The following is a 12962-nucleotide window of genomic DNA, read 5'->3' on the forward strand; positions in this document are numbered from 1 at the left end:
CCAGAGCGGTGAGCTGGCCCTCCCGGGCCTCCTGCTCTCCCACGGCCTGTGCTTGGCCACTGGGAGTTTCCTGGTTATTAATCTGTCCCTGTTGTTGCTGCTTTGAAAGAGGATGTTATTTCTGGGCTCTTCCTCACTTTACCCACAGAAGCATCCTCATTGGTCCTGATTCATTGGCCCCACCCACCTCATGAGTTTCGCTTTTGAATGTGCTGCAGGTTTACTTTTAGATTCCAGGAAGTGCAAACTGCCAGGACCCTCAACGAGCCACGGACCTCGCCCATCCAGGCCGGGGGCGGGGCGGGGGTCTGCGTCTGTGTGCGTGCGCGTGTGCGTGCGTGCGTGGAGAGCGCTGTTTCCTGGCAGCAGGACCCTCCCCCGCGGGAAAGGCGCGAGGATCTCTCCGGTCAAGGCGCTCGTCCTTTGTCTCCCTTCGTGTTCACCAGAACCCACACTGCATCCCAGAAGATCCAGAATATAAGGTGAGTGAGGTGCAGGGTGGAGGCCTGCGGCCTTCAAGGAGGACCCCAAGTGCCCAGTGGCCCCCAGAGAGGGGACCTAGTGTACCCCTGGGGAAAGTGGAGGGTTCAAGAAAGGGAGGCTGCAGGAGAAACCCCGTGTGGCCCCAAGACCCTGGTCCTGATTATAAGAGGAAAATGGCCAGTCTGGTAACTTTATTTACTGTTTTTTTTTTTTAAGTACAGTCATATCAAAAGAAAATTCACGGCACGGCCTACCGCGCCGGCCCGCCCCCCTGGTGCACCGAGCCTGAGACCGAGTCCCAGCGTGGTGGCTCACTGCTGTAATCCTAGTGCGGGGGAGGCTGAAAACAGGAGGATCACTACCAATCCGAGCTACGTAGTGAGACCGTGTAGCAAATACATTAAAAAAAAAAAAAAAAACACGAAAAAATTTCGCTGTATGAACTCTGCCCCTCCCCACCGCTCCCCTCCCCACCGCTCCCCTCCCATACAGCCTCCTATGGGTGGGTTTTAGTTGCTAGGAGGGCAAGGATGAGTTGGCAGAAGCCCCCGCTGTAGGTGACAAGGGGACAGAGGTGGGCATTTGTCTGCTGCCTCAGTTGTCAGGTTCTGAGCGCTAGACACAAGAGTTTCGAGCTACCGGTTGCACGGAGGCCTAATTCTCCACATCTTCTGCACTTTCCCTGTGTGCCCACAACCTGTATAGCTGCTGGATCCAGTTTCTGGCCAGGAAGGAAAGAGGAAGTTCACTGATTCGGAACTCAGCTACCTTCCCAGCCTCTCACTGGTTTCTTTTCCTCAGTTCAGAGAAGGGCCACAAAAGGAGGAAAACAGATATTAGCAGTGCCTTGGTTCCTTGTGTCCCCACCTGATTTGTGTTTCTGCTGTTGCTTTTGTAATGTCCTCTGGCCTGTGGTGGAGACCAGTTTGATCATCTGAATAGAGAATCCTCTTTTGACTTACTTTTCTCTCATTGCTGAGACAACAGAATGCCCAACATTTGCAAGGAAGAGGTTTACTTGGCTCACAGTATGTGGAAGTTTCAGAGGAAAAACAGTTCTTGGTAGGCAAAAGACAGCAAAAGCAACCAGGTAACAAGGGAGCCTCTTTTTGTTCTTTATTAATGTCTTACCTTTAATCCTAGCACCTTTAGCATTACACCATGAGTACTCAAGATCCAGCTTCCTGTGAAAAGCCTCACTTATAACTGACCCATGAGGCTTTGCAAAGGTCATCACAAGCCATACCATCCATTGACAAAGTGGCTGAGTGTTAGCACCAGGCAGAAAGAGTTAACTCTGGTACCAGTGGGTTCTGATGCTCATTAGAAGGGGAAGAAGTTTCACGCTGTCTCACTGACTGAAGAGTCTGGGAGGAGGCCTGGTCTCTGTCAGCACCGACCCTGGAGAACTTCACACCACAGTGGAATGCTGTGTGACTGGGCTGATCAGCCATGGGAGACAGTGGAACGTATGAAGTATCAGAAGCTAGCCAAGAAGGAAGCTAGACAGAGAAATGAAATTTTAAATTTTATTAAATACTCATTCACTTAAACTCAGATGTTCTCATTTGTCACGGCAGCCATATTAGAAAACACAGCTACTTGTTTGTTCATATTCTCAACACTGACTCATTTTTTCTTTCCAAAGAGAAGTCGGTAAGATCTGTGGAGGGCAGCAGCGACCACTTCCTGGTACACAGGCTTGTAAGAACTCTACTTCCATTCCTGTGGAATTGTTGGCTGCTTCATTGCCATCTGTAGATCTAACGTTGGAGCGTCTCAGCAAAAGTCATGGCCTCAGGCACTAAAACCAAGAGAATGAAAGAGATGGCAGCCTGCTCCATCTGTCTGAACCTGATGACAGAGCCAGTGAGCATCAGCTGTGGCCACAGCTACTGCCAGATATGCATGAAGATGTACCTTTCCCAGATACACAGAACTCAGGGGCAGATGACATCTTTCTGTCCTCTGTGTCGGGCCCCATTTCATATAGCCAGCTTGCGGTCCAACAAGCAGCTAGGAAATCTCATAGATCTCATCAAGGAGATGGAGGACTCGGAGAGTGGGCTGGTGTGTGAGGAACATGGAGAACAGTTCCAGCTCTTCTGTGAGGATGATGGCCAGCTCATCTGCTGGCGCTGTGAGCGGGCACCGCAGCACCAGGGGCACAGCACAGCACTGGTAGAGGATGTGTGCCAGGGCTACAAGGTATGTTCTCAGTGGGGCCTCAGCAGGGCGCACGCAGGGTCCAGCCATGCACTGTAGGAAAGAGCCAAGAGTACTGACCTTAAATCCTAAGAGGATGACCTATGCATGGTATTCTTTTGAAATGTACTATGGGATGGACCTTTGCTGAATTCACTCCATTCTGTCCATCAGATATTCAGCAGGATGGGCAGACTCCTGTTGCCATCCTGTCACCATGGCCTTCCTTCTGCTCTTGGACATGCTCAACCAAACACCTGCTTGTATTCCCAGTGCTTGGGAGACTGAAAAACAGGAGGATTAGTACAAGTTCAGTCTGTGTAGTGATACCTTGTAGACCCTGTACTAATACATTAAAAAAAAAAAAAAGAATCCCAGTCCCCCCTGCCTCCCATCTGTAAGCACTTGGGCAAATTACTCAAACCCTTCCAAGTCTCCTTTGCCACAGTGGAAAAAAGGAAACTGAAAATCCTACCATCTGCTGAGGGTTGCTGATTGGATCAGTGTTACTGATATACGGCCCCCAGCAGGCTCTCTAGCAAAGTGCAAAAATGCAATAAACATGCACCGTGATCTTTACACATCTTGAACTGCTGAGTCCTTTTAGAGTCTAATGAATAATCAAATTGAATAGACTTTCTTTGTCCAATTTCTCCCTCAGGAAAAGCTCCAGCATGCTTTGACAAAACTGAGTCAATTTGAAGCAGAATACATGAATCAGAAAACATTCATGGAAATAGAAATAACTAAATGGAAGGTGAGACTCTTGAGTTCATTGACCTCTAGTTATTTTTGATTTTAGGCAGAGGAGATGACAAAGCAGAATCCCAGTTTATTCTCAGTGTACCAGATTAGAAAGGTAAAGTGCAGTGTGCATGGTCTGGCTCTTGGCCTAATGGTGCAGAAGCCATCTTTGAGGACTTTCAGAAAACAGTCTCTCCAGGTTGGGTTCCTCAAGGCAGTAATGGAGAACTTGATTTCTAAAGCACATCAGAGTTGTTGCAAGAACTCAAACCCTTATCGCTGCCGGCTGAAGGCTTCCACACAATTTCCATGGTCCACCAGTCCCCACATTATTAGAGACATGTTCCTTTTGTGCAAGTACCCTTGGATTCCATGAGGTAGGAGTCCAAGTAAGCAGAGTAAGCCGCTCTACCTCTTCCAGGTTTTCTTGAACTTAGGCTTCTGGATAATGCTTTCATATCTCTTGTTTCTGGGATCTTGAGCAGGAAGGGGGAAAGCCTGAGTGTAGCTTATACATATGGAAAGCCCTTCAATGGTAGGAGTAAATCTATACCAGTTTTATTCACAGAACTTCTTTTTTTATTTGTTTTTATTTTATTTTTTTATTGAGAAACAGCAATGAGATAGTTTCAAAACCGATTAATAGGACAGTTTCATAAATTAATGCATTGCATATTATCTTAGTGGTTATCCATAGTACAAGATGCAGACATGATATCCTGTCCAAATACTATTAGTACAAATCTTATTGAATTAAGACAAAGTAGCTGTATATCTATCCTATTTTGTACATACAGATACAAAATGGTCTTTCCTTTGTATCCCCCTTTTTTGTTTAGTTTTGTTAGAGATGGGTATTCCATTGCCATTTAAATATTGTAGGTATATGAATTAAGCAAAATAATCCAATATAGTCCAGTAGTCCGTAATAGCAGTGGGTTATCCGTAGGACTGGGAATGTCAGAAGTTGTTGACTTGAGCCTTTCACAGCTCGGCATATTAATATAGCTTTACTTTTTATACCTCGTTTTTATACTTTTCTGCTGGATTGTTAAGACCAAGATAAAGCAGGACCTATATAACAAGAAATGTATCTTTTGTATCTGATAAGGTCAGTCAGGTCCCCTCAGGATTTATCCTGTTACCCTGTACCGCAGTTTACAGATCCTTTGTCAGTGTCAGCCATTGTGCACAGAACTTCTGCTTCATCCTAAATCCTCCTTCATCCTAAATCGGTGACCTTCTATCATGATGTCATGGTCACAGGCACATAGCAGAAATTTGGAAAGCACTCTTGGAAATTGTGAGTCTGTAGTTCCTCAAGTGAAATTGACATTCACTCCCATATGTCAGTAATTTCTAGTAACTTGCATATAGGGATGATTGAAATGACCCGGGTAGTAGGTAAGATTTTCTTAGTTAAACCTAACACAATTTGTCTCAGTGAGTCTTCCATCTGCCAAGAAGAATCAGGGACTCTCTTCCACCCTTTGTGCTTCTTCTTTTTGCCGAACCAGGGATTGAACTCAGACCCTTGGGCTTGCCAGGGAAGCGCTTATTCTCCTAAGCCTTCTTCCTGGCCTGCCTTCATGCTTCTAAGAATAAATTGGGTGACTGTAGGGCAGACATGGCCAACATTTCCAACATCTCATTACCAGCAGGAGCTGTTAGGACATTCTTTTAGTTTGAATGATATGTTAAAAATTACATCACAAGTAGTAGCTGATCATACTTTCTTTTTTTGTGAAAGTGTAGAATGTGCATTACACAAAGCTTGCCATTTTTACCATTTGAATTGTACAGCTCAGAGGCATTAAATGTAGCCATCACCCAGCCCATTTTGAGAAGTAATTTTATCTTCCAAAGTAACATTCTGACCCCATCAGGCAACAATTCCTCATTCTTTCTCCTACCGCCTAGCAGCCACTATTCTGTTTTCTGTCTTTATAAATTGAACTATCATAGTTTCATCCTTGTGGCATAGGTAAGACTTTTTTTTTTTTAATTTTTATTTATTTATTTATGTGTGTGTGTGTGTGTGTGTGTGTGTGTGTGTGTGGCCAGCTCAGCCCACCAGGGGGCGGGGCTGGCTGGCATGTGGTGCTGGGGGATTGAACCGCGGTCCCTGTGCTTTGCTAAGCTTGTTCTAAGTAGGTGCTTTAGACCACTGAGCCATCTCACCAGCCCCTAGGTAAGACTTTCATTCTTTTTAAAGATTAGGAAAAACGCCTCTGCATCTATGTCTCACATTTTGTTTATCTTTTGTCCATGCATAAACACCTGGTTTGTTCATATATTCGATCACTCTTGCTTGACTCTAGGTTGCGATAGAAACTCGGAGACAAAACATCAAGTCTGATTTTAAGAATCTCCACGAGTTTCTACATGCAGAGGAGAAATCATACCTCTGGAGGCTGGAAAAAGAAGAAGAGCAGAGGCTGAGGAGACTGCGGGAGAGTGAGGCCAATGTGCAGCAGAAGTGTGATGAGCTCAAGAGCCAGATCCTGGAACTGAAGGAAAAGTGTCAGAGCTCCGGCCAGAAAGTACTACAGGTGAGGCTGTGGACTATAGAAGGGAAGGAGGACCCTCGCAAGAAAGTATAGGAAGATGGCTAAGCCTCTTTCTCTTGAACGCAGCTATTAATGTAAGGATTATAATGCTTCTCTCACCTTATAGCCCATATCATCAGGGTGGCTCTACCAATCTTTACGTTTGCCTTACGACAATTACGAAACCTTCTTCCTCTGGATGGATGTAGAGTGGCCAGAGGGAATCATGAGATCATGTTTCCCAAAGAAAGGCAGTCATCCTTTCTTTGTTTCTGTGGCACAGTTTCATGCCTGTTCGGCTTCTCTTGAAATACTCTTCCAGGTGGCATATGGTGACACTGCCAGGATAACTTTTTCCCTGATTTGCTGGTAAAATCCTTGTTCCATAGAATCTGGGGGTTCTTTCTGCAGCTGCACAAATGGATGTACCCAGTTAAGATAAGCTGCTCTTAATTCTAGTGCCTGCTATTTCAGCTATTAATTGTGGTAGTCATACTCTAGGTAAAACCTAGCACATCTGCTGCACCACCCCGGGATGCCAGCTGCCATCATTTCTGAGGCTCCGAGCCTCAGGCCCGGTGTATGCAGTCACCATGGAGGACCCAGGTGACAAGTGGTCTTTAACATGGGCTCACTCTGAGGGACATCAGGTCCTTAGAGCCAGTCTTGCCAGAGGGGGGCTGAGTGGATCTTCTGCCTACATTAGCCACTGCTCTTCGCCACAGGCATCCCCAGGGAGATCACAGCCCCTGCTGAGTGGGCAGAGGCCAGGAGGGATCTTTCCTCTTCATTCTGCAGCGGTGTCTCAGGCTGGGCCCCGCTTTCCTTCCTGGGGGACGTGTGTGTACAGACAGTGTGTTCCATGCCACAGCGCAGGGAATCTTGATGCTAACACATTCACCTTTTGTTTTTGTTTATTTGTAGAATGTGAAAGAAACCTTGAGCAGGTGAGTCCCACGTGCAGTGGGAAAGGGAAGGGCTGGGCCCACAGAGCTGAAGGGAAATGTCAGCTGAAGGGGTCTCTGCCTCTGCTTCTTCCAGGGCATACGCTGTGCAGCTGGAGGCTCCCGAGCCCTTTTCCATGCAGGTTCAGACTGCGTGTGATGTTGCTGAGCTTTACTTGGATGTGAAGGAGATGTTAAGATGCCATCAAGGTATGAGAGCAAGCTCAGGGAACCCTCTGTGCCGTGATGGGGGGACCATGCAGTAGCACAGTACCACTGTCCGAGGCAGCCTTGAACAAATGCTGTAGTTATGTTCATCAGAGCTCTCTCACTTTCCCTGTTTTGTGTTCTGTGCTGGGTTTGTACTGCCACAAACAATCCCCTGGGGAAGGTCCCCTCCCACACTCCCTTAGCCTGCTGGTAGGATTTGTTTCCTTGGGATTGCAGGATTTAGGGCCCTGGCTTCATGCTGCGTATGGCTGCAGACAGGCCTTAGCTTCCAGAAACATCTTCCATCTGTTCTTTGCAGGTAGGTCTCACAAGGCAAATTTTCCCAGCAATGTGAATTCAGGAGATGGAATCTCCATTGCAAGTCTGCCAACAAGTTGGTGTGCAAATAGTGAAACTTAATCACAGGAGTTATTTCTTACCATCTTTGTCATGTTTTGTTGTCCGGAGGACATTATCATGCCCTGTCCACACTTAAAGGAATTTCACAAAGGTCTGCACATGTAAAACCATGCTCTGTATTTAGCACTTGTGGGTGTTTCATTCTTGATTTTCTATGGCTTAAGAATTTGTATTGGGTTCTTTCCCTTTTGATTCCTGGGAGCTTCTTCTGGTATGTGAGTGGTGGTGTCTGCTTTCATTCTCTTTTTGATAAAGGCCCAAGTTTAGGGTAGAAATATTTTCCTCTGCAATTTGTGACTTGTTTCTGAAGAGCTCAGTCATCAGTGAACAACTAAGTTTCTTGTATTCATCAACAGCGTCCTGTGGTTCTTTTCCTGTGATCCCAAAGTGGTGTACTGAAAACTTCCCATGGTGTTCTCAGGAAAAAAGACATTTATAAATATACATAAAGTATGCATTATATGTGCATTCTATTTTATGTAACATAATACAGATTTCATACCCCAGCTTGAAGCTAATACATACATCCTGATTGAGCTCTAGTCACATTGCCAAATAAGAGGTGGTTGTCTGAAGTAGTGAACATAAATGTAACGCTCTGGACAAGAGGAATCCTGGGGCCAGGGAGATGGCTCAGTAGAATAAGCACTTGCCTGGCAAACCCAAGGGCCTGAGTTCAATCCCTGGTTCCTCAAAAAAAAGAGGAATCGTGACATTATAAAAGTAGTTAAAGAAAAGTTAGCTGCCAAGTATAGTCTGAGAACACATGATCATACGGTGATGATGGTGAAGACTGTTGCTAGGCAGGTTGAGAGGGTCTTACACTGCGGACCTGCTCATGGAGAAAGTAGGGCCATCTTCTTTTTCTTTCTTTCTTTTTTTTTTGGCAGAATCTGGGATTGAATTCAGGCCCTTGCACTTGCCAAGCAAGTGCTTATTCTACTGAGCTGTCTCCCTGGCCCAGGGCCATCTTAATAAAGTTCCATAAATACATTCCTGTACTTTTACTTAGCCAATATTCCACTTTCTCTCCTGTGACATTCTATTTGCAGCAGAGCTTGATCTTGTCTTGTTGATAGTAAAGCCATCCCAGTCTTTTTATTAATACATAATGACAGAGAGATCTATTTTTTTGATGTTATGTAACATATTGAACCAAACTTTTATATATCTGAAATACAGAAAGATTATATGTCTTTGATGTAGTGTATTATTGTGCACTATACATTCAAATAACATGTATGAGGGCTGGCCAGATAGCTCAGCGGACTAAGGTGCCTACATAGGCAGAGTGCAGTGGTTGGGGTTCAAGCCCCAGTATTGAACTGGCCATGCCCCCAGGGCACACTGAGAGGTGATTGAGAGTGGGCACGGTGACACACACCTGTAATCCCAGTGCCTGCAAGGCTGAAGACGAGGATCAATACGAGTCTGATCCATGTAATGAGACCCTGTAGACCTGGTACCAAACAGCAAAAAAAACAAAAAACATAATATATATTAAAAAGACTGGTTTTTTATATTAGTTTCGGTGGCACACACGTTGTGATTCCCAGAATTAAGGAGACTCATCACAACATTGTGGTCAACCTAGGCTACACAACTAGATCCTGTATCTATATAAATATAAATTCTGTATAAAATTGTTTTATGTAGACATAGAAAATGTTTAACATGTATTTTGTACTATAAACATGTTAAATATACGCATGATGTTATACATACATCATATGGATACATGAATGTACATGTTTTTTGAAAACTTGGTTTTATAGTCGAACTGTTCTGTATACTCTTGTCTTCTTGCATGTCTCTGGTTGTGAAGTGGAGATGGGGAAGGGCTCCTTTCAGCTCCTTGAGTCCTTGGTTCCTGAAGGTTTATAGGGCAAAGGGATAGCTTTGGACAGGACAGGAACCACATTCATCTGGGCCTTTGTGTCTCTGACATATGAAATGACGATTAGCACGAAGGCATGGAGGAAGTATTGTGATGGCACTATAGTTTACTGTGTCCAAAGAGTTTTGGTAAACACTGGGGAAATATTAGCTTACTGGAGTCTCCTCACCATGCTCTACAACATTTGTAATTTTCACTTTATATTTAGCTCATATGTCTACTAAGAAATGATAGCATTTAGGCATGGGCTGGTTTGAATTAAATTGTATTCTCAATGAACAAAACCGCATGATTTTCATTGCTTGTGTCTGTCTTCATCTTGGTTGGCTTTCACAGTTGGAGTGACTCTGGATCCAGATACAGCTCATCCCAACCTACTTCTGTCCAAGGATCGGCGACAGGTGTCTCGTGGATGGAACCAACAGAATCTTGCAGTTTCTCCTAGGAGATTTACGACTTTCCCCTGTGTCCTGGGCTGTGAGGGCTTCACCTCAGGAAAACACTACTTCGAAGTGGATGTTGGAGAAGGAACAGCTTGGGATGTGGGAGTCTGTATGGAAATTGTGGAGCGGGGCCATGGAATGCAGCAGAAGCCTGAGTTTGGCTTCTGGGCCATCAGGCTGTGCACAGAGAAAGGCTATATGGCCCTGACCTCTCCCCCAACTATCCTTGAGCTACCTGAGCGACCCCTGGTGGTTGGTGTTGCTCTCGACTATGAGGCTGGAGTTGTGTCCTTTTACAGCATGACCTCTGGCTCCCACATCTTCACCTTCCCCATGGCTTCCTTCTCTGGTATGCTGCGGCCTTTTTTCCAGGTTTATCAATATTCACCTTTGTTCCTGCCTTCCTGCAGTGAGTAAACAAGGAAAACATTCTTGTTTTAAACTAACAGAAAATGTATAGAGCCCATAATGGCAGAACTTTGATCAGTTTTCTTCATTACTATTAGTTCAGTACCTTGAACAGGGCTGGACCATTAGAAGATATTTAAGAAATCTTTACTGAAGTAATGGTGATAAAGACTATGAGAACACTGTAGATGGCCAGCCTGATTGAGTGGAAAACAACATAATGTGATGATACATACGTCTCTCTGTGTCTCTAGTTCTCTGATTTCTGGTCATCCTTGCTTAGTGATTTGGGTAACTTTGAGGCAGTGAGACTCGTATGTTTTCACCTTCATTTTTATATGTTTGGACTAGTGTGTGGAAATGAAAGAAAGCCATTCCAGGAAGAGATAGGAAAAATCAAACCAGCAGTGGCTTCCCTACACAGACATACTGATTAATAATGTCCACTACAATCCAGGCCTGACCTATAATTCTGCCAGACTTAGAAAATCACCGAAGAATGTTAGAAGAGAAAAACTTGTTTACTGACAGATGCTTTAGTGGAAAGTAGAATGTGACTAAATGATTGATTTTCATGGGGGACTTAATTCTGAAAAGCACAAAGAAGTTGGCATTTTCTCAATTGTGCTACAGCTACATATTTTGAAATATATTTACATTCCAGTAAGTAGTATTTGGTAGAACAATTGTCAGTAGTCTTTGTTATGTCAGAGTAGCACTTATCCCAGTAGTAGGTTTGTCATGAAAACTGAAGTTAATCAGCTTTATATGGTTGCCTATGAGTGGACTAATGACAGGATAGTAGGAAAGTCGGCAAAAGGACAAATGACAGTATTGATGACTAAAGTCCAAAGCTGCTAAACATTTGTAGTTGATATAAAATTGAGGTTTGCTGATATTGCTGACATCCTCTGACAGCATCTCAGTCAGAAGACAGAAATAAAGGCAGAGCTGTTCTGTAGACGTCAGAGGCCTGCTCTGGCCTCCATGTCTGTCCAAAGAGACCTAAAAGAGGTCACATCCTGGTGTGAGAAGTACTCCTGATGAGGATGGTGGAGACAGGGCTTTGAAGGGTCCTAGGAGAAGGGTCCCATAACCTGTTTTGCTACTTCAGCAGTGGATTATTTTGAAAACAATTGATGAAAAGAGAACTAATAAAAGTCCTCTCTTCTCTACTCCCCTCCATTCCACTCCTCTTCCCTTTTCCTCTTCTTCCTCTCTTTCTCCCTCTCCCCTTGCCCCACTCCCTCTTTTCCTCTTCTTCACCTCCCCATCCTCTTCCACCCCATCCTCTCCCCCAAATATGGGAAATTTGTAAAGATTTCTTACCTTTTGAAAAGTACAGATGTGAATCACCAGAGACTCCAGCTTGGCTTAAGGATCAGGAAACTGAATTACAAACTTTAAAAAACAAAAACGAACAGCTATTAGTCTTTACCATTAGCCTTCCTATATATTTGCCTTCCAACAATTTATCACCGTAGAAACACAGAGTCGTGTTTTGGTCTCATTACTTCTCCAGTAATGTATTTTCTTTTGGTACAATGCTCTGTAGCCCAACTTCTAACACTCCTTTGCATTACTTACCTCTGCATATGTCTGGTACACATGGTAATAAATTTCTGTTTGCTGTTTGCTTGTTAGCTGTCATTTGTTAGTCTAGTTTATAACAGACCCATGTGGAGAAGTCAAGATGACTGGAAAAAAAGAGTTCCTTTTCACCACAGCCTTACTTGTTCTCTGTCCCCATGATTCTAGAACATCGGCTCCACATGTAACTGAAGCACTGCCTTTGTGCAGGGTCCTGGGCACAGATACATTTTCGACTTCTTGGTCCTGTGAAAATGAGAAAGTGTGATTGCATCAGAGCTTTTCAGGAAGCCCTGCTCCTTCAGAATTCCTCCTGGTGCCTGGGTATTACTTAAATTCCCTGCTTGCAGTCACCTGAAAAAAATTGTGTCACACTGCTGAACCCCCAAACTACAGCGGTCCCTCACTTATCCTGGAGGTTACATTCTACGCCCTCCGCAGTAAGTGAAAATCAGCAAAATAGTGACATTATATTTTAGTATTTATATGTGTTTTAAGGCATAAGCCGCACACTCTTATAAATCTTTCCCACACTTCTAATGTTCTTACCAGTTTTCTGAATTTGTAAGCCGTAATTTTAACTACATGTGTACTGTACTGCAAGATTTTATGAGTGCTTACCAATGAAGATACTATAATTTCAATGGTGAAGGTTATGAATTCGATGATAAAGATGAGTTGAATACTGCACAAAACATTACTGTAAATCCCATAATATAGAGAAAAATCTGTGATAGATTAATATTTTTTGAAAACATGCCAAACAGTCTGTGCAAGTTGAGCCATGAAACAGCGAGGGATTACTGCATACTCTCACTCTGCCAGCCAGATGGCTCTTGGTTTTAAAAGGTAAAGCCTAGTTGTTGGTAAACAGATGTTCCGACTGCCTGCCTCTGAGCATGGGTGCAGCCTGCACTCCTAAGGGAGAAGCCAGGATAAGCTTGATAGTTTGTGTGCTAACACTCCCAACCATTTTGAGGCTGTAAAAAAATAAAAGTGAGCTAATATATAGAATAGGGTTAAAATAATGACAAAACACACCCTTGTATTCTACATATCTCCTTGCCTA

General features: G+C 44.1%; 1 protein-coding gene across 2 annotated transcripts; it reads left to right on the top strand.

Moving 5' to 3' along the window:
* Positions 1 to 204: 204 nt before the first annotated feature.
* LOC105743350 (E3 ubiquitin-protein ligase TRIM38-like) lies at positions 205 to 11946 on the top strand. 2 transcript variants are annotated; one of them, XM_023700018.1, is made up of 7 exons: positions 205 to 482; positions 2132 to 2691; positions 3350 to 3445; positions 5754 to 5984; positions 6906 to 6928; positions 7023 to 7135; positions 9789 to 11946. In XM_023700018.1, exons 2-7 carry the CDS (start codon positions 2275 to 2277, stop codon positions 10310 to 10312), a joined length of 1404 nt encoding a protein of 467 aa, XP_023555786.1. In that variant the 5' UTR covers positions 205 to 482; positions 2132 to 2274; the 3' UTR covers positions 10313 to 11946. The 2 variants fall into 2 exon arrangements, with proteins under 2 accessions (XP_023555786.1, XP_012372118.1); XM_012516664.2 differs by having other exon boundaries at positions 2137 to 2691.
* Positions 11947 to 12962: the final 1016 nt, after the last annotated feature.

The sequence above is a fragment of the Octodon degus genome, unplaced genomic scaffold (genome assembly GCF_000260255.1).
Source record: "Octodon degus isolate 3935 unplaced genomic scaffold, OctDeg1.0 scaffold00119, whole genome shotgun sequence".
NCBI lineage: Eukaryota > Metazoa > Chordata > Mammalia > Rodentia > Octodontidae > Octodon > Octodon degus.